Source organism: Scophthalmus maximus, chromosome 16 (genome assembly GCF_022379125.1).
Source record: "Scophthalmus maximus strain ysfricsl-2021 chromosome 16, ASM2237912v1, whole genome shotgun sequence".
Classification (NCBI taxonomy): Eukaryota; Metazoa; Chordata; class Actinopteri; order Pleuronectiformes; family Scophthalmidae; genus Scophthalmus; species Scophthalmus maximus.
Genome location: NC_061530.1, coordinates 17543457 through 17569452, shown reverse-complemented (window position 1 = coordinate 17569452; position 25996 = coordinate 17543457). Strand labels below are relative to the sequence as shown.

Genomic DNA, 25996 nt, shown 5'->3' with positions numbered 1-25996 from the left:
ATGAAGATTGAAATAGAGAGAGAGAGCAACACCCCTGACGTGGCAGCCGGATGAGAACCATCAATTCTTGCAACGTTTTCATTTTCACGTCTTTACCTCTGCAGTTTCAAACATGTGATGAAATAATATATCAGAATCAGACATACTTTGTTGACCCCCAGGGAAAAATGAGGTATATACTGTTCTGTAAAGTTTTCCAGGAACTTCCCTTGCAGTGACATAAACCCGACAGAAGAGGGCAGTAGTAGCACGCCGATGAAGAAGTTCATGAACCAAAGACAGAGGGAGAAAGTTCTCCATTCGAATGAGGCTGAACTGAATCTGTCAAACCCTGGGTCACTTACTATGTAGTATTGTTTACTTTTATTTAAGGGCTTTGAATGCTTAATTAATTAAATTTATTATAAATCAACAATTCCATGCAAAATGTACAAACTATTAAAATTAAGTATTAAGTCAACTAAGTCTAAAAACCAACCATTAGACTGTTTAGATGCTATTTTATTATTGATTAATTGTCACTTATGTATTTACTTAAATGTAATCTGCATTTTAAAGTTGTAGTTGGTCGAGGTGGACTCAATCAGTACACATGTTGTGTACTATTGGATGTTAGTTTAATCTAAAACAATATAGATTAAACAACTTTTTAAGATGCTCATATGTCATATGTCAAATCTTAACTACAGCTGTAACATAAATGCAGTGTAGAACAAAGTCAAACAATTTTTACATCTGAAATGAAGTCATGCAAGTTTCCCTCTTATGGATGACGTACACAAACTACCGCCCCCTGCTGGTGCGGAGAGTTACTTCCTCTCGCGCAGGCGCAGAACGTTACGTACGAGCTAGTCGGCCCTTGTTTGACGTCATTTCAGGGTAATTTGTGTAGAAGAGTGTGACTGTGAAACTGTCGATGTGAATGGAGCTCCCTCATTGGAAGAAAAAAAGAAAAGAAAAAAACAAGGTCAGATTTAAGTGGGCGCTCTCCTGGTTTTCGAAAATTGCAATTTTCGAGTGAATAAAATTGCAAATAGTTTTAAAGAATGAAGCGGCTTCGCTCGTTGACAAGACGTCGTCGAGAAACGAAACATACAAAGGCAGCGGAGCCGTGGTTACAGATTACCAGCTTTCTCTTTTTATTGAAAAATATAGCTGTTATTTCAAAGAAAAGAAAAAAAAGTGAGAAAAGTAAATATATTAATATACTGTAAAAACCGGAGTGGAATGAGAAGACAGTACATACTTGGCATAACACTACAGCCACTGAATAGAAAAGGGAGAAAATGAAAAGAGAAAACATTCTACAGCTGAACTTTGAGCCAGTTGTTTTTCAACGGTCCTTATCTTCTTTCTTTTTCTTTTTCTTTTTGACACACCAAACCGCAGCAGTCGGGATATGGGAAACTTTAACCCAGACCTGGGTCAGAAAGTATTTGCAAATTCCTTTATATGGTTTCTGGTTCTGTTTAGGAGTTTCCCACAGAGAGACGTGGCAAATGGCAGAAAGTTAAAAACAATCACAAGAGTGATTCAGTTTACTATTCCCACAATTTTCTATTTACCTCTTCTAATAGTCTGATTACACAACTTGCAAATACAGATTTGGCCACAGATTTGCCACCGACGTTCTTCTGGTTCCCACGCTATAGCGCCACATGGTCTCTGACTGCCGGTGACGAAAAAAATTGTTTGCTGTAATCATCAATGGCACAAATTGTATTTACATTATTTGATTAAAAAGGGCAGATAAGGAGTGATTTCGAGTCCATTTCAGGGTGGAGGATTGCAGCGGCCCCAAAAACACTCCACGAACCACAATTATTTCCACAACGGACCAAACGTAGAAAGTAAAACGACAGCTCAAAATGTGGCCCGCAGCCAAATGACTCAAATCGTAAACTGCATATCTACACAGGAATAAAAAAAATACACAAAACTCCCAACATTCTGCTAGAATCGCCCAATGACATGGTCGAAAAGAACACACTTGGCAATTTCCTCCAGATTGCTTTTCATTTTCAAGAAACTCCTCGCAGCCTGTTCATGAAGACACGGTTCAAAAAAACAAAAACAAAAACTAAAAAACATTAGCCCGAGGCAGAAAAGCTTGGCATCCTACACCCCGGCGTCAGAGCCACAACAGGAAATCCTAAAGCGCCCCGTTTTTCAAACATGGCAATTAGCTTTTCTATCACAACATTTTAAAAAAGGTCAGACATTAATCATGGACACGCCTCTTTCTTTGCCTAATTTATAACTGAAAGTAACCTGGAGGAGACTGCTAAACACACACACACACACACACACACACACACAGGGGGGTAGCACCAAATTCTGGGCCCTATACATAAGCAGTCTCTGTGGGGGCCCCGCAGCTATGATGCAGATTCATTTATGATACTGTGTGTTCTAATAGTAACTAGCTAGCTAACTCAAACTGTAGCCAGGTAGTAAAGTTACAGCTAGCTAGCTAGCAAGCAATAGCAGATGTGTTGATCTCAGCTAGGTAGCTGGTAAGAAGCAAAGTTACAGATAGCCAGCTTGCTAGCAATAGCGGCTGTGTCGATCTCAGCTAGGTAGCTGCTAGCTAACAAAGTAACAGTTAGCTAGCTAGCAGCAGCTGTGCCGATCTCAGCTAGTTAGCGGCTAGCAAACAAAGTTACAGTTAGCTAGCTAGCTAGTTAGCAATAGCAGCTGTGTCGATCTCAGCTAGGTAGCTGCTAGCTAACAAAGTTACAGTTAGCTAGCTAGCTAGCAGTAGCAGCTGTGCCGATCTCAGCTAGTTAGCGGCTAGCAAACAAAGTTACAGTTAGCTAGCTAGCTAGTTAGCAATAGCAGCTGTGTCGATCTCAGCTAGGTAGCTGCTAGCTAGCAGGTCCAGGGTTTCCAACCCCGCCCACCCACACCCACCCACCCACCCACACACACACACACACACACACACACTCCCCCCACCTGTATGTTCCTGACCCTGCTGCCGCTCTCAGGGGTAATTCCCAGCTAGTTTGGGGCTGATATAATCTAGCACGTTTTAATGAGTTGACCGTGAAAAGGTCGGATGATTGGTTGATTTAATCGTCTGTTCCTACACTTGTGTGTTCAGAGGAGGTGGATATTCGCACTTTGTGCCGCCACTTCACGAAATATCTTTCCATCCACTCTCTCAAAACCGGATTCTTGTCTGTTGAGTCGCTTCGCTCTAATAACAACTTGGTACACGTTGTTACATCCTTTCTCTGGAGGTGGTTTTTTTTTTTTTTTTTTGGATGGAGCCATAACTATTTCATTATATAACCATGTTTTTCCGCTACATCAACCTTCCCTTCCAAACATTTCTTTCGTCTCTCTCTGCTGACCTGCCAAATCCTGCCGACTTCGGCGTGGAAAGAGATGTGACGACGCAGGCGTCGCCACCTCTGTCCTGTTCTTTTCGTACACTACAAAACAACAAACCCACATACAAACGACCTCTTTTCTGACAATCATGTATCTTTTTGGCAAATTAAAAAGCAGATTATTAACTAGCCTGACCGTGACAGTGATTGCAGGAGTGATGGGTTTAGTGCGTCGGCGCCAGGCTTTTTTTTATGCAAACAAGCCGACTCCCTCTGCGGTGCAGCTACGATTTTGTAAGAAATTTATCTCATCGTGTGGAAAAATGAACGCCATAATCAAAACTTTTAAGACCGAGCAGTGCACATTAAGAACGATCCATCCCTTATGAAAATTTATGAATAAATACCACAGCTGTCTGTGAATTAAAAGAAAAAATGTTAAACTTGCCGAAGAAAGACAGCCTCCAAATTATGAACTACCCAACTCAAATACATCAGGCTAACTCCCACATACTATATGCACATAGAATATAGTGAAAAATAGAAATCACCCCCATTAACTCAGACATGAACAAGAGTAATCACCACTTTCTCTATTTAGTGTCTATGCCATAAAAATATATTGTTCTAGTTCATGGTCACTCCCACACGCAGGAATTACAAAAGCTATCCGAGGTTTCACTTCTTCCCGTTTGCACCTCTTCCTTCCTCAGACTCTGTGGGTCCACGTCCACCGGTACGTCCGTGACCTCGCACGTCCCCTCTGCTCTGCTCGCCTTGCACATCACGCTCCAAATGTGATATTCATGTGATTGACAGCTGCGAGTGAATACTTCTCTGACCTCATGGTTCCCCTTTATTTCCACAAATGAGTGTGAAGCTCATTACCAATGACTTGCAGATTTTTTTTTTCCCTCTTTGCAAAGAGGGACAGAGTTTGGGGACAGCAACCGCTATTTAATTTTTCTTTTACAGAATTATGTGATAAATATAATGATGAGTTCAGAGTTTGATGTTGCATCTTTGTGCACCCGTCTGTCTGCTCACATCTCCTCGCTACAGCACAGTGAATAAGGCTTAATTGGTTTTATTTATGATGTTCACAAAGTGTGCAGAGATTAGGCTGATCTACAAGAAGCTTAAAACATATGTGGCCCTGCCTCTAAATCCGTCTCCTGCCTCTTTCCCAGCTTGCGATTGCCTCCCAACACCAGGGTTTTTTCTCGATCGGTGTCCTTGGAAAACACCCATTTGGCCAGAACGGGTTCGTTTACACTCGGATCTCGTCCTCGTCGTCCTCGTCCATGAAGGTGAAATCCCTATCGTCCTCCCCGCGTGGCGAACTGTACTTTGCACTGTCCGTGTCGCCGTCGTGGAGGATGTACTGGGCTTTCTCCTCGGTGGCTGAGCCGGCGCTGGACACGGAGCAGCTATCCAGGTCGTGGTGGTTGCTCCTGGTGTGTAGCTCCGGCGTGTAGGGATTCACCACGGCCTTCTGCTGGTACATGGTGCGAGGTGGCCTCGCGGGCGCCCGCTCCTCCACGTCGTCGTCGATGTGGGGTACGAGGGGAGGCGACGCGCGGCCCTCGCTGCTTTTGCCCTCCTCGTAGCCGAGGTCGTCCTCCTCCCAGCCCTTCTTTTCCATCACGCTCAAGATATCCCCGAGCATGGAGGGCCCCAAGTCGATGTGGAAGGACATCATGGACTCTGCGTGTTTCATCCCGCCGCCCTTGGGCATGGACGGAGGCAAATCCGTAAGTTCGCCGAAATTGCGCTCGTCGAACTCCGCATCGAGCGTCGCCATAGCTGCTGCCCCGTTGCTCGGCCTGCTGTCGATCTCCATCAGCTTCTTCATGGGGCTGGAAGAAACGCTCTTCGGCAGCTGGTTGCTTCTGTGAGTAACCTCATCGTTCAGGTAAGGTAGGGATATGGCGTTCTTCACATAGTTGGACGAGCCTCCAGAGGGCGCCATCGTATTGTACTCGTACTTGTCCCCGCGGTTTACTGACTGGGAGCGCTTGCTGCTCCTGAAGGTGCGGGACAGCAACCCCGGCTTGGGGCCCGGCGAGCCCTGCTTTGGTTCCGGCTCCCGGGGAGGTTCCCCCGATCGGGTGCTGAGAAACGAAGTGTCCCCGAAGGCATCGCCCCCTCTGCCCACGTGCATGGTGTGGCGGAAGTCCCCCAGCGGGGCGCTGATCATCTCCGCGGTCAGGTCGGCCCGAGACCGCCGCTTTGACTGGTTGGAGTTGTTCACCAGTTGCTTGAGAATAGGCATGTTGGCAGACAGTCTCTCACTCTTGCAATCCGAGTCAAACTAGGTTCCAAAGCGATCGCGTGAGTTCCTTTGCAGTCTTTTTTTTTGGCAATTGTATGAGATGTCGTTAAAGAGAGTATAATTCCAGGTGTTTAATGTGTGCAGCCATTCTGCTCCTCAAAATCGGGATTCATCTTGGGGTCGGCTCAACCTATGAAGAAGAATAGAGGATATTAGCACCAGTTCATTACTCATGTAAAATCAGAATATACATACATTACTTACATTAGGCTCAATTTTATGCGAGAGCTATAGAGTTACAACTATTTATGCCTCCTCACTTCCACATGACTCCCTCTGGCTTCAGATTCAGGGTCACTTGAGTGGTTCCCTTTAAACGAGCAAATGCTTTTAAACGCAGAAGTCTGAGGGTCTTATGTGTTGGAGAAAGGCTTGACTGGTATAAAGTTCCCCGCACCTTCACCTCGCATTGTAGCAGGTAGAAAAAACCTCTTAGAAAGTTTACCACGGCAAAGTAGGTTTCCCCATTCAAATGTGCTGGTGCAATTCTTCCGATACGTTTTTTTTGAAGCTTCCTAAAAAAGCCTCAGTCACATTCCGTTTTTCGAGTGGCCGCAGTCGTCTGCTATCACCGCTGTGCTTTAGTTCCCATTTTGCGCCCCCCCCCCCTCCCCTCGCAGTTACATAACCACCACAACACAGGATACTGGGAGCTGGAGCAGTTCAAGCTGGCAGGCATGAAAGAATGAAGAGGAACAGCATTTCTCCGGCGTGGATCGACTTACAGCGCAGCTCAGACCTTCCAGATCGGTCGCGTTCTGCCAGACACATTCTATCGCCAAGAGATTAAAAAAAAAATGTTTCCACCACTAACTTTTGACTCTTGACTGTGAAAGCCTTGACGATGACAATCGAGCGCCAGCGAGAGAATATTTTGTTCCGTCTATCGCTGCTTCAGTTTATCTATGCATCTGGGGGTTTTTTTTCGCTGAACAAACGATTGGCAACATGTCAGATTCAGTGTTACATCAAAAGACGGTTCATAATGTGAAGAAAGCGGGTTGCTCCTGATTCGACACAGGTCACTTTGATCCTGTTCCTTTCTCGATCATCTGTGACACGGACACAATGAGCTGATAACATGGCTCATTTCAGCAGTCAGGACCAAACTTGTCCTCAAGTCACCGGATGACGTAAGCCTTGAAACATTATCTCGACAAAGAATCGTATGGAGACGAGATTCAGACACCCACTTGAGTGTGTGTGTGTGTGTGTGTGTGCGCGCTGCAGTCCACTAGCTCCATGTGTTACTGACATTAACAAGGGTTTCAATTGTTTCAGCCAGACAGCAGCCCCATCGTTCTTTACTGTTTTCAAACCGGAGCTAAAACCCACGCTCTAGGCCTGTGTGCGTATCCCTAACCCCCCCTCCGCGTGAATGAATGGGGGCTTCACGCAACAATATTCCAGAGAAACGTCACCCATGAAAACATCAGCATCTCTGACAAGAAGCCATTCAATTGGAAAGGCAACTGTAGCACAAGAGGGAACAGAGGGGAGGGGGGGGGGGTTGATAGCTACTGCTGTGTTTTGTTCGCCCCCTCTTTGAGAAAAAAAAGAAAAACGAGACGGATCATCCCCGAAGAGAACTCAACCTTATCCACTGCCGAGATTTCATCTTCAACAACTTCATTAAAAGATTTTCCTCAGTCGAATCTGGTGGTGTAATGGGGGCCGATGCCCTGTCCCGGCATCAAACGAGACGGCGGCCGAACAAAGAGCCAAAGCGTTTCACAAGAGTACATGAGAAGTTCCCGGCCTCGCACGGAACAACTGCGACGGGCTCACTGTTGTTGTGAAAGCTATTTAAAAGGGCAACTGGTGGCCAATTTATAAGATTATAGCTCATAAGACGCAAATACCACAGAAGTCCCTCGGAGCAGACACACAGTGGTGAGATCAATGCAGTACGGTCCGTCCATTAGCGTACAATATTACTTCAGGCCCCGAAGCGGGGGCCAATTAGTACTGCGGCACAAAAAACGGCCGCTGAATGTGTGACTGACCACTCAAGACAACTCGCCAACCGATACGTTCCTCCCCACTGCTCACAGTTTTGTATTTCTCTATGGCAACATCGGAGCAGAGCGCCGGCTAACCAAGTGAGCTTCCTGTTTCTAAGCCTGACGGAGACAGACACACACACACACACACACACACACACACTCAGAGAAAAGATTTTAGCCCCTACATGGAGAGATCAGCTCATTCAGATGGATTAACCCTTCCTGGTGGTCACATGCAGGGCAAAAAAAGAAGAAGAAAAAAGACAATTGACACAGTGCTATGTGGCTGAAGGGGAATGCTTTTGATGTCCCATGTAACCAGAAGACATTCATCCCCAGTAGAAAAGATGTCAGTGGGTGATCAAATATCAAAAGGTGCAAAACCTCACACCTCAAGTCATTCTGGGAAATGGCCCATTTTATGCGTTCGGGGGCCCCTTGGTGTCTGATGAGGAATAGTTTCAACCCCCCCCAGGATCATCAAGACCCCATTATTGTGGGCCATGACAAAAGATGAAGTACAACCTGCAGGCAGTCCTGTCATATTCAGTTCTACCCTTTCAGTACCTTTTAAAGAGATACATCATGGAGAATGGCAGTGTCATGGGCACTGGGCTGTTTCAAAAAATAGTTTCAGAGGTTGTTTTTTTTAAAGGCTGCGTTAAATGTTCCTTCACATAGAGGAAAACTGGAAAACCTAATGTTTGACCACAGTTTCCAACTCATGAAGCATTTCATAAATATGGCTTGTTTGTAATAAAACAAGCAATCATTTTTTTATTTTCTTTCTTTTTTGATACAGCAGCAGCTGTATAGTGAAAAGGGCATCAGGGAAGAGGTAAAAAATATATCAAATTATAGTAAAAATATATGCTAAAAAATAGAAGAAAAAACTATTTAAAAAGACAAAAAAAAGCTACATACATTTTATACAGTGTGCAAGTATTGCCTTGTGAAAGAAGGTTAAAATGTGCGGTTGTTTGGATTTGACGTAAAAAAAATCTAAAGTATGAAATAAATATATCAATTGCGCCATTGTCTTGGTGGATGACGATCTGTGGACTTCCTCTATTGAAGAAGCAGTGATCAACTGTCAAGTCATTACAATCACGTAATTCAGTTGTTTGAACTTTTTTTCAAACAACTGTTTTTACCTTTAATATCAATGCTAGTTTTCATTTATTCAAGACTTAAGCATAGACAGGAATTTGCTGATTGTATCATTCCTACCGGTTAAACTTGCTTTGGGGGGAGTGATTGGACTGAATATTCAATTTTTTGCATAGTTGCATAATTGACCAAGTATTGGTCAATTTTGAATATATGATAGTAAATAAAGCTCTTTCACTTCAGTGTCTAGACAGAAGAAAAAAAAACATTGTCATAGCTCCTTCATTGGTCATACATTGTGCCAAAGTAAACGTGATGACCAGGGTTTCCAGTCCAGCCCGTATCGCCCAAACAGTCCACGCCCACTCAGTTCAGCTGGGGGCAAAATTCCTGCTCAGCAGATCTTTTTACAATACGCACTAAACAGCAAAACAGGTCACGCTTTTAACGTTAACAGCTGCCAATACAGACACAAAAGCACACACGCACAACATATTTGTGTCGGAGCACTAAAAACATAATCTAAAGAGGATGTGTATCGTCTGTTTTTGTTGTAGTTGTAGTGGAGCTTTTGTCGAATTACTGCCTCAGTGGCTGTGCCAGCCAGCGACGAAGCCTTTACGTAACCAAAGTGCCACATGACTCCCGAGCTCAAACTGAGACAAGTGGTGACAGGGCCATGAATGATTAAGAGCATCTCATGTCGCAGGAAGACTGATGCGCGCGGGGATGACATAACAACCACCAGCGTGCTCATCATCGTTCAGTCTCACTCTTGTAATCCCCGGGATCACAGGCGCCATACAGTCCTCGGCTCTCCCATCCCACTTTGTCTCCCTTTACTCAATGGACACAGCGCGAAAGAGGCTTTGGATTGCCCATCTAATCACAGCTGGGCTGCTGTCACGTCAAACCATCACACGCACACGCACACACTGCAAGAGTTTCTGGTTTTTATTTTTGGCTCCATTTTAAATTTTAAAACAGAGACAGAACAGGAGTCTATCATTTATTTACAAGGTAGAAGCCAACATGCAAATGTTACACAGACTCTGGTAAAGCGCAATTATTATTGTCTGGCACATTACCATGATATCTATAGGATAAAAATGTGAATATAACCCAGAAGAATGTGTCTCCAGTTCCAGATTAACAACTTTAAAAAGTCGTGTTTGTATATTCAATTCCAGAATTCAATTTGGGGGCGAGCAAAATTGTTAGTATTCACTCAGTTGGTATTTTACATAAATCTCTCGCCTGGTCGTCGTTTCTAAAGTTCTTGTGTTCGACACAGAGACTCTGCTGTGTGAGCAATGAGAAAAAAGTCCTGCTTTTATTTAACCTTGAACTAGCCCGAAGCTCCTCCATTGTCCCGTCCTATTGTCAGCAACATTGATATGCAAATGAATATTCGGAGTTACCCGGCGGGATCTATGACACTGCTAATCAATTCATCAATGGGGCTGCATAAGAATGGAAAGTTCTAAACTCTGACAAAAAAAAAGGTTGGCCAACTTAATTTCCCCCCCCCCCAACTGTGTAAGACCCACGACCTCGAGGCCCAAACATCTGATTCCCACGGGGGGGTTGAGGAGGCCGACGGCGTGAAAAGCACTGAAATAATATCATGGCTCTTTCCCTCAGTCGCATCGAGAAATCCTTGACTCGGTCCTTCACAGAAGCGGGTAAAGGAAAACAGTATAAAAAGGCAGAAGTACACTTTTATATATCATTATTTGTAACGGCTATACATCCAAAAAATGACTTAAAATTTCTCTCGCCAGCATATAATGGATACAATAAAAATCCAATGCTAGAAATGTGCAAAAAGAGAAGAAATTGCGAGACCTCATCAACTGTGAATGGCGTTGATCCTGCCGCCTCACATCACGTAGCCTTGGTGTGTGTGAGCTCATCAGCGGAGCCACTTCACATTAGCGAGCTCACTTCGCTGTGTTTTTTCCCCAAAGCGCCTCGATGTTCCCTCCTGGTCCAACACGTGCGTACTGTCCTTAACTCACTTCATGAGGTAAGAGATGAGGAAATATTCTGCTTATGTAGCATATTAACTCAGCCCTGCTTCTCTGAACACACCTGAAACGCTTCAAACGTGAATCAGAAGGTATAAATATTTTTTTTTTTTAAAAAGTGTGACTGATACAGTAACGTATCACATTTGATGTGATCATACACAATGGTGCGCTGATCTGTTACCAAGCAACAACAACGCCATGCAGGAGACCGTCTACCTTTTACAGCCTGTGACAGAAGGAACCGGTCCATCCTGTTGGACTTCATATCTAGTCACACAGCTCCGAGGTGAAACGCACATGACGAATGGCAGAAATATCCCGAACAGAAACCCGACGAAAGGATGTGAATGTTGAGAACGACGGGATGCTTAGACGATGTGTCGAGGAACATACCGTCTGTATTTCGCACAGGGTGAAACTCTTACGGGTGACCACGAGGCAAACAGATCCAGCACACTTACATGCACGTGGATTCACAATTCAACACTACAGCAGCATGAGGGGAAACAGTACGGCTACATCCACACTACTGCGTTTTTAAATGCCATTGTGAAACTAAAACTATCTCCGTTCACAAGAGCGTTTTAGCTCCATATCAGGCCAACACGTCAATACTAACCCTGCGTTCCATCATACCTCGGAGCTCGGAACCCAGAAGTCGGGGTGGTGATTTTTTTCCGAGTAATTCTGAGTTCCTGGATTATACTGGAACGTTAAACCCGACTTCCGACACCGGAGTTTCCGAGGTGTAAAGGAAACGCAGGGTAACACAGCAGAAAACGTGTATATCACGTGACCATTCACATACATACTGAGCATGTGTGTACCGGTGTAAACAGGAAGCGGATTGTCTACTCTGCAGTTCGTTACTTGGTTACAGAAAATACGACGAAAGAAAGACAACAACGGTGAAAAGTAAGACGGGGGATTTCTTTTCTTGGACTTTCTGCTAAAAGTACTGAACTGATGAGCAAATGCGAGTAGCTGTAGCGTAAGGCTACATCCACACTACTACATTTTAGCTTTAAAATACATCACTGTTACGTTTACGCCTGCGGTCCACACTGCTCCGAAGTTTTCAAGCGCCTAAACCGGAGATGTTTGGAACCACTGCCGGCCCCGATTTAGTTTGGGATCTCCGGGGCGGCGTTTTGGTCTGGACGAAATCGTCACCCGTATTCGTTTCCTGGTTGCTTCTCATCTGTCACAACTCTACTACCAGCGGTGAACGCAAAACGTTGTAAACACTGACGGTCAGGAACAGTTCAACCACGTCGTCATCCAGGAAAAGAAATCCCTGCTCTAACTTTTCTCGTGTCTTTCTTTAAGCAACCGACTAGACAATCGAGTAGACAATCTGCTTCCTGTTTACACCTGCACGCACATTCCCAGTGTACGTGAATGGGTCACGTGTTATGTGTTTTTAGGTGTGTAAGTATGGACGGTGATTATTATGAATACGTAGATAACCGCTCTTGTCGACGGAGATCGTTCTAAGACCAAAACATAGTAGTATGGATGTAGCCTAAGTATTCACATCACTGGTTGAACTATAGTCTGGAGCTGCTGCTGTACTGAGCCAGACAACCAGAGAGAAGCGAAGCTGGGCAGAACCGCTTCTTAGAACCATTGACCGTATTTTAAAAATTGCAAAGCAAACAAATGTCGTGCAACGTGCGGTGCTGAGGAATACCTCATGTTCCGTCATCACCATTGTGGGCAGTTCTGTCTGTCACTGATGAATTCATCAACCGAGCTAATTAAAAAGGTATCTTGAGGAGTTCCTGACCAGTTGTGACCACGTCGAGCACATTTAGTCTTTGTTCGTCAAATCAGCCGAATGCCTGCAACAGGCAAGCGTAAAAAACAACAGTCAGCATGAAAATTCATTCTTGGTCTTACACTTACATCCTTACTTGAATTATGGTTGAAAGCGACAGACAATGGTAGTTAAGTAAACGTAAAAACATAATTGAAAATGTTCCATGGGTTGGAAACCGTATTTTCTTTTGGTTGGGTGAGTAAGATTGAATGTTAACAGAACCGTATTTGTTTCAAATGAAATCTCCTCGGGGCCCGTATAAAACCATAATAAGCAAACTTGTTCCTGTCACTGGGCTTGTCCTCACACGCCACACTGGTGCTATTAAATTAATCTCTGCACCCTGAAGCATTTTAGGAATTAAAGAAGTTTCTAAGACACCAGTTTGCTCCCAATTATATGCCCAAACAAATGCTTAAAAAATAACCTAATTAAAAAGGGTACGTGCGTAACAGTAACGTTCTAAATCATGTTGGGGGGGGGGGGGGGGGGGCTGCCACCATTATGTCACGTTGTGTCCTGGAAAACACGCCATTCAAGCCGGTTCTAATAAAGCCACAGAGGCAGAGATTGGTATCAAGAAAGAAAGTGTATGTGTGTACAAGATTTTTCGGCAGCTGCGCAAACATTCAAATATGGCAAGGTTTTGCATAATTGGGTTTTGCGATGGTGGAGAAGATACGCACGGCAGCTTTGACTAACCTGAAACTTGCAGCCGATTCAGAGTTGTGTTACCGTGAAAATGTTGATTTGTTTTTTCGTGCAGAGTTCTGGCAACGCGGCGAACACTGATGTTCGTCATCAAACGGCTGAGTTCGGGAAAATATACCTGCATCAGCAGAACCGTGGCCCCAAGGACTACAGGCCCTCCATGTGTGTGTGTGTGTGTGTGTGTGTGTGTGTGTGTGTGTGTGTGTGTGTGTGTGTGTGTGTTTGTAAAGTGTAGTGTATCAACCTCCAGGGCCCCAGGGCTGCACAGACAGAAACAAACCCACATGAGGATTAAGGGCAGCGTGTTCAGCATGAGCAAATAAAAAAAAAAAGAGCGTGCCTGGGCCGGCCCTCTGCTCTGTGTGGCAGGAGCTCAGGGCAGGAAACACCACACATCCCCTGCACCCGGAATCAAACCGACCTCCCTTCCTCCTCTGTCTGACTCCAAAATCCACCTTCTATTCCTGTTGGTGTGTTGCAAAAGCTCCTGTTATGACCCTGTGACACAATCAACACAACGCGGACTAGGCTGACTGATTCAATCATTATTATTTGATTTATCCTTCCACCTCCTGACATCGAGGAGCAGAGGACAGGGCTTTTCCAATGATCTCTCTGTGTTTCCAGTCCGAGCTGGCCTTTTTACAAAAGCTGCTGCCCCTGCATGGTTTGGACAAAGTGCTTTGTCAGACCGTGGGTGGGCCTGCCATGCTTGTTGCGCTCGGGCCAGAGCGGGGATGAGAGGAAAGCCTGGCTCCGGAACACAACAGACAGATAATGAACACGTCGTCGCCTTGATTATGAAATAAGCGCTCGCTCGAAAAACAAGTCTCCTGAGAACTTGTTTTGGAGAAGAAGAAGAAGAAGATGAAGAAGATGAAAAAAGAGAGGCCCCTCCTCTCGATGTATGAATAATATCCTGAGTTTTAAAAAAAAAAAAAAGGAAAGAAAGGGAAGGGGCACGGCCTCTCCCCAAGTAGAGCAACTTTACCGCAGGGACTTGTGCAAAAGGAGAGGCACAGATGGACGCACTATAGAGGAAGACGCCCTCAAAGGGGCAGTGGAGGGTGTCACCACATTGGATCCACTCAGTCATGCCAGCACCGTGACAGACGCTCTTTCACCGTGTGAAATGTACCCAAAGCCTTATTACGCATACAGTGGAGGGATTGTACAGTCCTCTCTGTCTGTGTGTGTGTGTGTGTGTGTGTGTGTGTGTGTGTGTGTGTGTGTGTGTGTGTGTGTGTGTGCGTGCACGTGAGAGTACATGTCTAATTAATCGCTGAAAGCCGTCCCATCAGTCTCTGACAAATAGGCAGCCATTCACGCCTGGTACCAGAGGGCCGGATCGGAGCCAAGCGGTTGGAATTAACCGTCCAATCGCTGCTGGAGGGACGAAAACAAAAGGCAGAATTTCTACTGAGGACTGCACAAAAAAAAAAAGAGAGAGAGAGAGAGAGACTGAAAACAAAATGGCCTGTTAGAGTGGCCACCAGTTAATAAGTTTTTATACCAGCTGAAATATTTCCAAAGCAAGAGGATGAGAATGAGAGACCCCAAGAGAGATGGGGGGAACAAACACGTGCCAAATCACCAAAAAGGATAAGTCGATGCCAGTGCGACAAACTCTAAACTCACGACAGACACACACACACACACACACACACACACACACACACACACACACACACACACACACACACACACACACACACACACACACACACACACACACACACACACACACACACACACACACACACACACACACACACACACACACACACACACACACACACACACACACACTTTGGTGAAATCAGCAGGAGGCTGACTGTGACTGTTTGACTGTGTCAACATCTCAACTGCTCCTGGACTCTTTTTCTCTCTCTTTCCCTTCTTTATCAGCAGGCGACACACAAAACGGCGACGGGGGCAGCATCCCCCCGCGGCGTTAACTTAACCGACATCAACAGCAGGCTAACGGAGCAGTTGCCGACGAGAGGGAACACGCGGGGCGAACAAACGTGGCCACTTCAACCCGACAACGAAGATTCACAACGGTTGACAAGCTGGGAAAAAAACAAAAAAAAAGCAAACAGCGCAGGATGTGAAAAGTAAGATCCGGGATTTCATTTCTTGGAGTGACGACAAGGTGGAACTGTTACTGTAAGTACGTGTTTTGACATTTTGCCTTCACCGCAGGTAGTCGAGTCGCGACTGTTAAGAGACCAACCAGGAAGCAAATGCGGGTGACTGCGTCATCGTTTCCAAATGTCTCGGGACGACAGCGCTGCTCAAACTAAAATGAAAACTTCTCAGTTTTTGCGGTTTGAAAACTCTGCACTAGTGCGGACAGCAGGCGTCTGATAGCAGCTGTGACGCGTTTTCCAAAACAAACACTGACACCATTAGTCAATCGAAATCAGACATTCTCTATATCCAGCTTCTCAAATGTGAGGATTTGCCGGATTGAATATCTTCTGATGTCGGACTATATGGGCCAGACAGAATTTGAGGACATCGGCTTTGGATCTGGGAACCACAAGCAGAACAGAACAAAAAAAGCCACGTCTTGATGAATAAATAAATAAGACATTATATAATACACGGCTCTTATGAAACCTAGATCTGTTCGACCAGATGATGAAAAGAGTCCAAATCCGGAGAGCTCTTCAGGAATCAGCATCTGATTTCGTGTGAGGAAAAATCTTTTAAAGCATCGTAAATGTATCCACTCTTATCTTTCTTTGGTTCGTTTTTTCCGAAAGGTAGCTTTTTTACTTTTCACATGGCATTTTCATTTTGGCAGCCGAGCAACAAACTTTGATTTCCTGGAGACGTATGTTGGCCAGCATTAAACTCATCAGGGAAGCATGTTCAGATCCCCTGCTGGGTTATACATACATAAGTGTGTGTGTGTGTGTGTGTGTGTGTGTGTGTGTGTGTGTGTGTGTGTGTGTGTGTGTGTGTGCGCGTGCGTGCAATAAGTTTAAAGTCCATCAACGGCTCCCGGTCAAAGTGCCAAAAAATAGGTTCAAGGCTCATCAGAGAAAAAGTTGGCCTCCGCTCGCAACTCACAATCATGCAGTTAAAAAAAAAACGCACACACACACACACACCCTGTTGGTTCCCAAATGGCAGCCAAAAGTTTCTCACATGCCACACAAAGCACAATGGATGAGAAAGAACAACAACAAAGCGATACGGAGGAAGACGAGAACCAAACCCTCCAGTCACACCCAAACTACACACATGTACGTATAAAGAGAATTAGATTGAACGCACGTACTAACACACACACACACACACACACACACACACACACACACACACACACACACACACACACACACACACACACACACACACACACACACACACACACACACACACACACACACACACACACACACACACACACACACACACACACACACACACAAAATGGGTCTCAAAGGTGACCCACTTGAAAGACACCCTCTATTTACAGCGATTCACAATTCATCTGCTGCAGAAACACAAAAGGCCTGAGATGCTAATCTGTCCAGGTGTTATAACCTTTCACAGCGCCTGGATCGCTGACCTGGAAACGTCCTCCGGTGGCTCGGGTCTTTACTCATGAGGGGAACCAGCGATTCTCACCGGGGTCGTCATTATCATCAGACCACAATCGCTCATGTGACCGTTCCCCATCCCCTGAACCAGTTTTCCCCGGGCACTGGATTTGTCATCTCGTGAGCGCAGAGGTGACCAGTTACGCCAGTAACAGTCCCTCCTTTGTCTTTTTCAGCGTACGCTCGAGAGAGAGAGAGAAACCACCTGTTCCCGTGTCCGTGCCAGAGTCCCGATTATAATGAGGGCTCGCTGGACTGTAAAACACAAGGCCGATGCTCTGGGACCAGGACGGCCAGCTGCACACCGCCAACCATATGTGAGCCTTCAATATACGACACACTACATCGCCACCGACACCCTGTTGTTGACGGTTATATCGTCTCAGTGACCGGAACTGCTTTCAGACATGCATGGACAGAGGCTGCATGTGTCTGCAGACATTTTACGGAACTGTCACCATGTGAGAACGCAGCAGGACAATCTCCCGGAGATTCACGGTGAGCGAATGTTCCGGAAAAAAAGTTCCCGTTGGCGTTGACTCGGACGATCTCCTGCTGCCCTCGTCGTATGTGAACGGCAAACTCTCTGACGCAATTTGAGGTTCAAGTCTGATAAAGTTTGCTTATGAATCTGTTCCAAGTCTACATCAACTGCTGGGTTACTATCAGCTTCAAACTCTCTTTTCTGCGAAGTTTAAATTATGTAGGGAGAAGGCGATTCAGGCCACGTTTCTAAGAAGGGCGTTTTTTTTCCAGGTTAATGTGTCATAACCTGGGTCATATCTTCAATATCTTGGTCATGACAACACTTAACTCCACAGGGGGTCTCCTTGAAGAACAAACCCTGATAGGAACAACTTTGATCAGTGAAGGCTTATCTCAAACGTTCGCCCTTGAGTCCGACTCGAGCAACTGTGCCACCGGGTTTCAATCAGCAGGTCTAAAACCACAAGGCCGCGAGGCACGTTTCGAAATGTCTCAATGATCATGTACTGTGAAAGAAAACAGGACGAGGACGCACGCTCGAGAGGTGTGCCACCCCGATGATGGATGATGGCGTTCTTATGAAAGAACACGGCGACTACCGCAACGTGGGGAACACCCCACCGAGCCGTCCACGTCCGGCTGCAGCGCAAACCGCCACAACGTGACAATTATCCAAACTGGTTTTACAGCTTTGGAACGAAGCAGCTCCGGACATATACAGAGTGACGATGATGTGCCTCCTGAATAGATCTCGTTATGTGTTACTTTGAGGCAAGAGTTTAGAAGCGGTTGAGTCACAGGTGTTGACAAGACGGGAGCGAAATGCATTCAATGAGGAGAGTTCTCACTCCTCAGAGGAAAAGAATTCCTGTTGAACTGGCTTTTCCCCCCCATCACACCATAACCACTCAAACAGGCAACAACATCCGAGTGACGGATTGTCAGAGAGCATGCGGGGTTATTTTGCTCAACGGACAAAAGGAGAAAGTGGCCCCTTCTTCTTCTTCTTCTTCTTCTGGGAACAGCCATGGTGGTTTGTTGTGAAATGGGTAAAGGGCCCCGGGGTTCCCCGTTTGACTTCTGAACCATGAATGTTGAGGGATTTTCACGAAGGTTTGGCCCCAAAAACAATCGACGGCCGCGACCTTTTTTAACCACTCAATACTCAAAACAAAACTCTTTTCTCTGCGGCGCAGGACAGAACATGAGAGTCTGTCTCAGAGGTTCTCAGGGGTCGGGTTGCAAGTCGAAATCCCTTTAAAGGGACAACAGTTTCAACAGAGAACGTCTGTTGTGCAGATACTTAATTTGTTCAATGTTGGATTCTGTTAAAAAAAAAAAAAAAAAAAAAAGAGAGCCCGAGGCCACTGATGTACTGTCGGATTTTGTTTCCATAAAAAGTCTGTGCAAAGATTAACCCACACATCCTCAGCGTGATTTTTCTCCTCAGGAGTTCAAAGAGGGCTCTGCTTTTTCTTTTTGACGGAGACAAAACAACTCACGGTTCAACATAGGCCTCAAAGTTTCTTTCCCGGTATCAACAGCTGAAAGAATTACACACCCGTCACCTCTGAAGTGATTAATGCCGGAGTAGTGTCGAACTGAAACACTGCCAGTAGTGTCATAACGTTTCAGTGAAGCCGCTTTCAGACGTGCACCGGAGTTTGGACATTTTTCCTGGAACTTTTCCTGACATCTCCCTTGGAAGATTTCTGGAAAGTGAGCCCATGTGAGAATACAGAAGGAAAATCACTAGAACTTTAACACTCAGTGCGTTTACATGCAGTTTAAAAAACAGATTATTTTCGTATTTTCATACCCCCGGCTAACAGACCTAGATAACAACCTTTATTAACCGGGGTATTCGTGCACGTTTCCCCCCTAACCGGGGGTAAACTCGGGTTACGTGTCCGCGTAGGTCAATCTCCGTAGTTCATAACTGCCCCTCCCCACTCGCAGGAAGCAACGGCACAACATTGTACAGCGCTGAAAAGTCGCCCATGTTCTCCCCCCGCTTTCCAAGTTGTTGTGATTTTGACAAAAGTCAAAGAGTTGTAAGTTGGCAGAGCGACACCTACTTTACCGGAGGCAGAGTTACTCCCGTCGCTCTTTCCATTCTTCCCCCGCTCATGTATACGGGGAGAACTGGCATAACCCCGGTTATTCACTTGTTATTAATTTTGCCCTCTTTGGGCCGTTTCTCCAGACGCCCATTTCTTCCTCAAAAATGTACGGCTAGCACTCTCAAAACATGCCTTCACTTCACTTCATAATAAAAACAGGCGACCTTTCGCACACTCCATACAACTGCTGGCTGGAACCATGCGGAGGACCGAATGTCAGGACGTTTCATCCCCATCATTCCCCGTTGGCCTCCCGCGGAGCTCGGGATGAAGGTGGGCGGATTACTGGGGGCTGCGAAAAACAATTTACACAGGCATTTCCTTGGGCATGGGAAGCAGCGCGAGCGTAAGTCACCCCATCTGAGGGCAGTTAACTAATCTGCTGCGTCTCATTCTCACGTACACATAAAGCGAAGCATTTACGTGCCGTCGAACCCCTGGCATCCAGACACACTTTGCTAAAAACGCAGACGAGGAAAGCGTTCCTCCGCTTTCCCGACTGACAGCTTGTGAAGTTTGCGTATTTCATGAGTGCGAATGAGTCCAACTGCCGCTCCCCCAGCCCCCACTCCCCCGCTCGCACTCTTTCCAGTATAAAACTGTTATGACCTCAGCGCATTCAGAGCTGGGCAGGTAGCCAGCTTCCTCACTACGCAGCAGCAGCAGTATCCTCCAGAGCAAACTGAAATAGCAAAATAAAGAAGCACAGTCAGAGATGACACACACACACACACACACACACACACACACACACACACACACACACACTCCCCTCCCCTCTGCAAGCGCCGCACAATAGTCCTCGATGGGAGAGAGACATCCGCCTGGCAGCTCTGGAGAAGTCGTACGCTGCGGAGCGGAAAGGCCCGGAGTGCGCGAGGCCCCACCGTGGTCGCTGGAGAGGGACAGAAAAGCAAGAGGACACCGCCGGTAGGGAGTGGCCGGGGGGGGGGGAAAGTGGCGCCTCTGGTGTGAACGGTGACCAGGCAAAAGTCTGACCTGGGTCTACATCTCCCCCATGTCAACTTCAAGGAGCAAAGTCAGTCGAGCATTAGTTTGAGTTTCCTTTATCACAGAGCTACCGACGCAGTGTTGGGTTAATGATTCATCGGGGCTGACCGACCTTAGGGCTGTTGCCAGGGTGTGGTTGTGTGTGTGTGTGTGTGTGTAGGAGGAGGTCAGAGGACAACAGTCGTACAAAAAAAACCAACAACACCATAGCCGCCGAGCCCATCAGTGAATATGTCCGCTCACTTTGGTCCAGACTGACACTTCAACAAGAATTACAGCTCCGACTACTGATGTTGAGTTAATAAAAAAAAACAGCGGTTATAAAACGGGGGCCTGTGCAGACTTTATGGCCAGCGTAGTTAAAAGTCAAACACACACACACACACACACACACACACACACACACACACACACACACACACACACACACACACACACACACACACACACACACACACACACACACACACACACACACAGGGGCCTTCGGTTTACAGCGTGGTGATGAGCGGGGGCCCGGGGCAGGTAAACTCCAGGGTGAACGACATCAGCTCATCAGGACTCGCGAGGGCCACGACGAGGCCAAGTGTCGGGAAACCGTGTAAACACACAAACAAGAAGCCACCCACGAAGGTGAGGGTGACGTGAAACGAGTCGTGTGAGGTTTGTCGGTCTGAACTGTGATTCGCGTTCGAGTATTTTACCCTCAGACCGCCGGCTCTGATTAAAACCATATCCTGTCCTGCAGCTGAAAACAGTTATTTGGGAGACACTCATCATTTTCAGACTCTGCAAACTAGTTCCCACCGCGAAGGCGTCTGCAGAAAGGTTATTAAGTGATTTGTCTACGAATAAAGAGGGTCTACGAATACTCCTAATGAGGATCCAGATATTTGGAAATGGTTTCCGATTCCAATGTCATTCTGGCCTGGTTAACGACTCCAGGCTTTTCATATTCCTATTTGTGGGTTCTGGCATCGCCCCTTGAATGGAAAAAAAACGTTATGTAATTTCATAATGAATTAAAAACGAAGCAGCAAGAATCAGGCCGATGGGCCTGACACTTAACAGACTCGGAGATCCCCTTACATAACATAACTATTCTTATTGTTACTACAATTACTGGTAACTGATTGTACTACTGCACTATTTCCACTGTTATTGTTTCATGTAAACTCTTTAAATTTATTATTCTCATTCTCTATATTTTTTTGCAATTCGTAGATTTTACATTTATTTGTGTAGATATTGTATATATTTTTAACGTGTGCGGTGTGAAACTTGCTGCTGTCACACCAGAATTTCCCAGCTTGGGATGAATAAAGTAACTTTCTATCTGTAACATAAAACAAAAACTCAAGAGAAAAAAAGTTCGAGGAGCTCTGCACAAGCAAAGTGCACAAGCGATCAAAACTCTAAGTCTGACTCAGATTTTAAAAAGAAAGATCCAGAAGACTCTCAAGAATTGTGTATTTTGAAAAAAAAACACAAAAAAATTAATTTTTAAGCACATTTTTTTGGTGTTTTTTTTTTCAGTTTGGCGTCTCTTCTTCGTGACGTCACGCAGGACGCCAGGGGGCCCATCGTTGTTGTCCCACAGGGGAACAGGCCCCGCAGCAGGATGGGACCGTCCGGCGCGGATGTGACATTCAAATGAGATGCAGATTTCACAACGTAGGGTTTAGTTATAAACAAAACAAACAAAAAAAAATATATAAAAATCACGTGTGAGTTTGAAAAACTATATTGGAAAAACATATTTGGAAACATTCGGGCCTGAATGTGAGAGAGTAGTAACAGAAACACAAAGTGTTGTTACCTTTGTCTTTATGGCTCCAGGCGGGGATGATGACGCGGGGGGGGTTGTTCCAGGTGATAATCCACGCGCCTGTCCGGTGAGCACGCGGGAGGCGGAAGCGATTTGTGTCGGTTAGGAAAAAGAAATGCGCAAGTGACGGTTCAAGTTTGTTTCCGCGGGAGACTCTGGGCAGCAGGACGACGAGCCGCCGTGTCGCTTGTATCGCTCCAGCGTCCGTCGGACTGTGGCGCACAAAGCGGCCCGGTCGGTCGCTCGGTCGGTCGGGCCCTCCCCTTCTTCCTCCCCTTCTTCCTCCTCCTCCTCCTCCTCTTCCTCGTGTGGCCCGGGAGCACCACCTCCTGCTGCGGTTTAAAGGGACAGCGTCCTGTTTATATCCACAACACTACAACAATAGGCAGAAGTTCAACAGTGTGTGTGTGTGTGTGTGTGTGTGTGTGTGAGTGTGTGTGTGTGTGTGTGTGTGTGTGTGTGAGTGTGTGTGTGTGTGTGTTTGTGTGAGTATGTGTGTGTGTGTGTGAGAGAGTGTATGTGTGTGTGTGTGATGTGTGTGAGTGAGTATGTGTGAGTGAGAGTGTCTGTGTGTTTGTGTGTGTGTGTGTGTTTTTGTGAGTGTGTGTGTGTGTGTGTGTGTGTGTGTGTGTGTGTGTGTGATGTGTGTGAGTGAGTGTGTGTGTGTTTGTGTGAGTGCGTGTGTGTGAGTGAGTGAGTGTGTGTGTGAGTTTGAGTGTGTGATGTGTGTGTGTGTGTGTGCGACATATTGGCCGGCCCTCACAACGTCAAGGGGCTGTTTGAGGGTTAAGACTTGCTTTTAGGGTTAAGGTTGGAATTGGGTTTAGGTTAGGGGCTAGGGTTAGACATTTAGTTGTGATGGTTAAGGGTTAGGGTAAGGGGCTAGGGAATACATTATGTCAATGGGGGTCCTCACAACTCTAGAGAGACACATGTGTGTGTGTGCGTGTGTGTGTGTGAGGGTCCCAAAGCCTTTTCAGTCCAGTGTTGATGGCAGTGAAATGAGATCTTCACACACTAAAGATGGAGGAGTAATGAGAACTTGGAGGGACTCTCAGAACTCTCAGATTTCAAGTGTAAAGTCATAATGAAACTAGAATAGCACCACATCACCAGAAGTGTGATGAACTGCGTCTGTTCCGAAGAAAACGACCACATGGACTTGGAGGGGTTTGGTGGTGTTTTTATATCTTTTCCCCCAGAAATAAGTCTTTTTTTTCTCATTAAATCACTTCTTTGTTCTCGTAATATTACGACATCATTCTCGAAATCTCTGATTATTTTTGCATTAATGCAACCGGACACTTCCTTGATAACCTCATAATACTCGGGTGAAACCAAAATTGCGAACGCCACCCTCTCCCCCAAACTTTCCTGTTCTGGGAATATCTTGTCTCATACTTACAGAAAGGTATTTCATGATTAAATATCTGCAAATATAAGTTTTTTTTTTAGCTTTTTCTAACCCGTAGGTGTTAAGTTTTGGGGGCTTAAGCTCCGTAGCCCCACATTCCTCCTGGACTAGGTGTTCCCTACAACGACCAAGAAGTTGTGAGACTGGAAGTTTTCCATATATTAGAAATTCTGTACATCTGTATTGTTCGTATAAAAGCTCACGTGCCCAAAGCGGACAATTTGCTTAGCTCCGCACCTCTACAATTCAATTACCCTATACATTCAAAATGATTTAATCCTACAAAAAGAAATGACGTGTTAGAATCAAAAGTAGCTGTTTTAGGGAGGAGGTTATGTAGCAGACTATTTCTTGGCCAAAAGACAGTGAATACTCATATTTAGATGATATGTGGAATCAATCCTCTCCCTTAACTCTCGACAAGAGAGAGAACAATATTTCCCTGAACTTTAGCTTCCTGTTAAACTGTATTTTTGTAACTTTTTCGAGGTGAACTTACCAGCACTGTATAAGCAGAAGTTCATCCACATTCTTATTTCAGAACTCCGTCTGTTGGGATTGGGAAGACTTCACTTTGAACCCTGAGCGTTATTGCTTTTATTGTGTTTTTCACGAAATAATTGGTAGACCGGCAATACTCCATCTGTGTGTGGCTCTTGTAGGGTAATGGATAATTATTCCACGACAACAATTTCATGCGCAAAACAAATACAAACTTTTACACAGCGTTGAATATGCAGCACGTTCAATGGTTCATTCTGCTCGAGGGCCAAATCATCTCAAGAGGACTTCTTTAATGTCAGAAACGGGCCGTCTGAACATGTCTGCCTTATAATATTAATGAAGGTAATAGGGGTATAGACTTTGTTCACTTCACTCCACTTATTTTTTGAGAACTTCCACATTTCCACGGCCTTTCATTTCACACGCGTGTGCCTGTGCGGTTCCAAACGAGTCATCTGGTGCTCAGGTGGTGAACTTGACCACCGACGCCCACCTGTCTTTCATCCACCTCTAAATATTATACCTTATATCAGATCTCATGCTATTACACAATGAACCAATTCATTATTTTAACGGCGAGTTCTCGCTGGATCCCTCAGAACTCCAGCGAGGCCGCGCAGGAACACAAATGTTTGACGGCACATTACCCTGAAGTGGGCCCCCCTTATTCAATTATTGCTTCCTCGTGTGTTCCTTTGTGTCTCTATGTTATATAATGCACGCAGCTCGGAGAGGCCACAGCAAGAAAATTAGGACACGGGGGGGGGGGGGGGGGGGGGGGCTCGTTTTCTAGGCTTGTCAACTGGGAGAATGAGAAAACGCGGCAATGAAAATAACTGTGGCCATATATGACTTCATCCGATGACAATTTACGTAACTTTTTTTTGGAAACCAGTGTCCAAACTGCCATGACGGGGTGAGAGCGTGAGGCCGCCTTGGGGCAAAACTTTACCGAAATGGCTATGGCTCAGTTTTGTGCTCATTCCCACAATGCACGTCGAGTCACAAAACCAATTAAGGCATCCACCAAACAGAGCAGTACATTAGAAAACGGCGCTCGGGGAACATCCCCCTTTTTTTCTCAAATTAGTATCCTTTTCTCCGACCGCCCGCGAATCCCTCTTCGAGTCCCCGACCCACCGCCGGTGAGAGCCCCACAAATGAGGCAATTACATTCAGTGTTTCTCGAATTCGTTTGAACTACACCTTCTGTCTGAATCCCTTTAATATTCCAACTGCGGGTCCCCTCAAAGCTCAGGGCCATTTAGCACCTCGGCCTCCCCCCCCCTATTTAACAGGGACCGCCAGCTCGCTCGCTTCTCCGCCATCCGTGTTCCCGAGGGGACGGCGAGAAAGGAAGAGCGGACGGACGCGCATGGCGCGGAAATGGAACATTTCGGCAAATGACACGCCGCACCGTCTGTGTGTCGTCTTCTTCCGTCGAAAGGGAAATTTCCCATGTGGGGATTAGTGCTCTGGATGCGCTCGTTCCAATTCCCCTCCGCCCCGTCCCGTCCCCGTCTAATCTCCTCTGTTCTCGTGTCTGTGTGTTCAGTGGGTTAGCCCCGGATCGGGTTGACTGGGATCCAATTAGCGTCTAACACCGTCTGACATTGTGCCTGTTGTTTTTGCCTTGCAATTATGTGTCTGTTTGCTCA

At 45.9% G+C, this 25996-nt stretch overlaps 1 protein-coding gene across 1 annotated transcript; it reads right to left on the bottom strand.

The window, feature by feature from the left end:
* Nucleotides 1-1115: 1115 nt before the first annotated feature.
* cdc42ep4b (CDC42 effector protein (Rho GTPase binding) 4b) lies at nucleotides 1116-22714 on the bottom strand. The gene is made up of 2 exons (XM_035611953.2): nucleotides 22412-22714; nucleotides 1116-5803 (listed from the first exon to the last, which is right to left on the bottom strand). Exon 2 carries the CDS (start codon nucleotides 5611-5613, stop codon nucleotides 4609-4611), a length of 1005 nt encoding a protein of 334 aa, XP_035467846.2. The 5' UTR covers nucleotides 5614-5803; nucleotides 22412-22714; the 3' UTR covers nucleotides 1116-4608.
* Between the last annotated feature and the right edge of the window lie 3282 nt (nucleotides 22715-25996).

Coding starts and splice junctions, on each gene's coding strand:
- cdc42ep4b (XM_035611953.2), bottom strand. CDS start 5,613: ATGCCTATTCTCAAGCAACTGGTGAACAACTCCAACCAGTCAAAGCGG.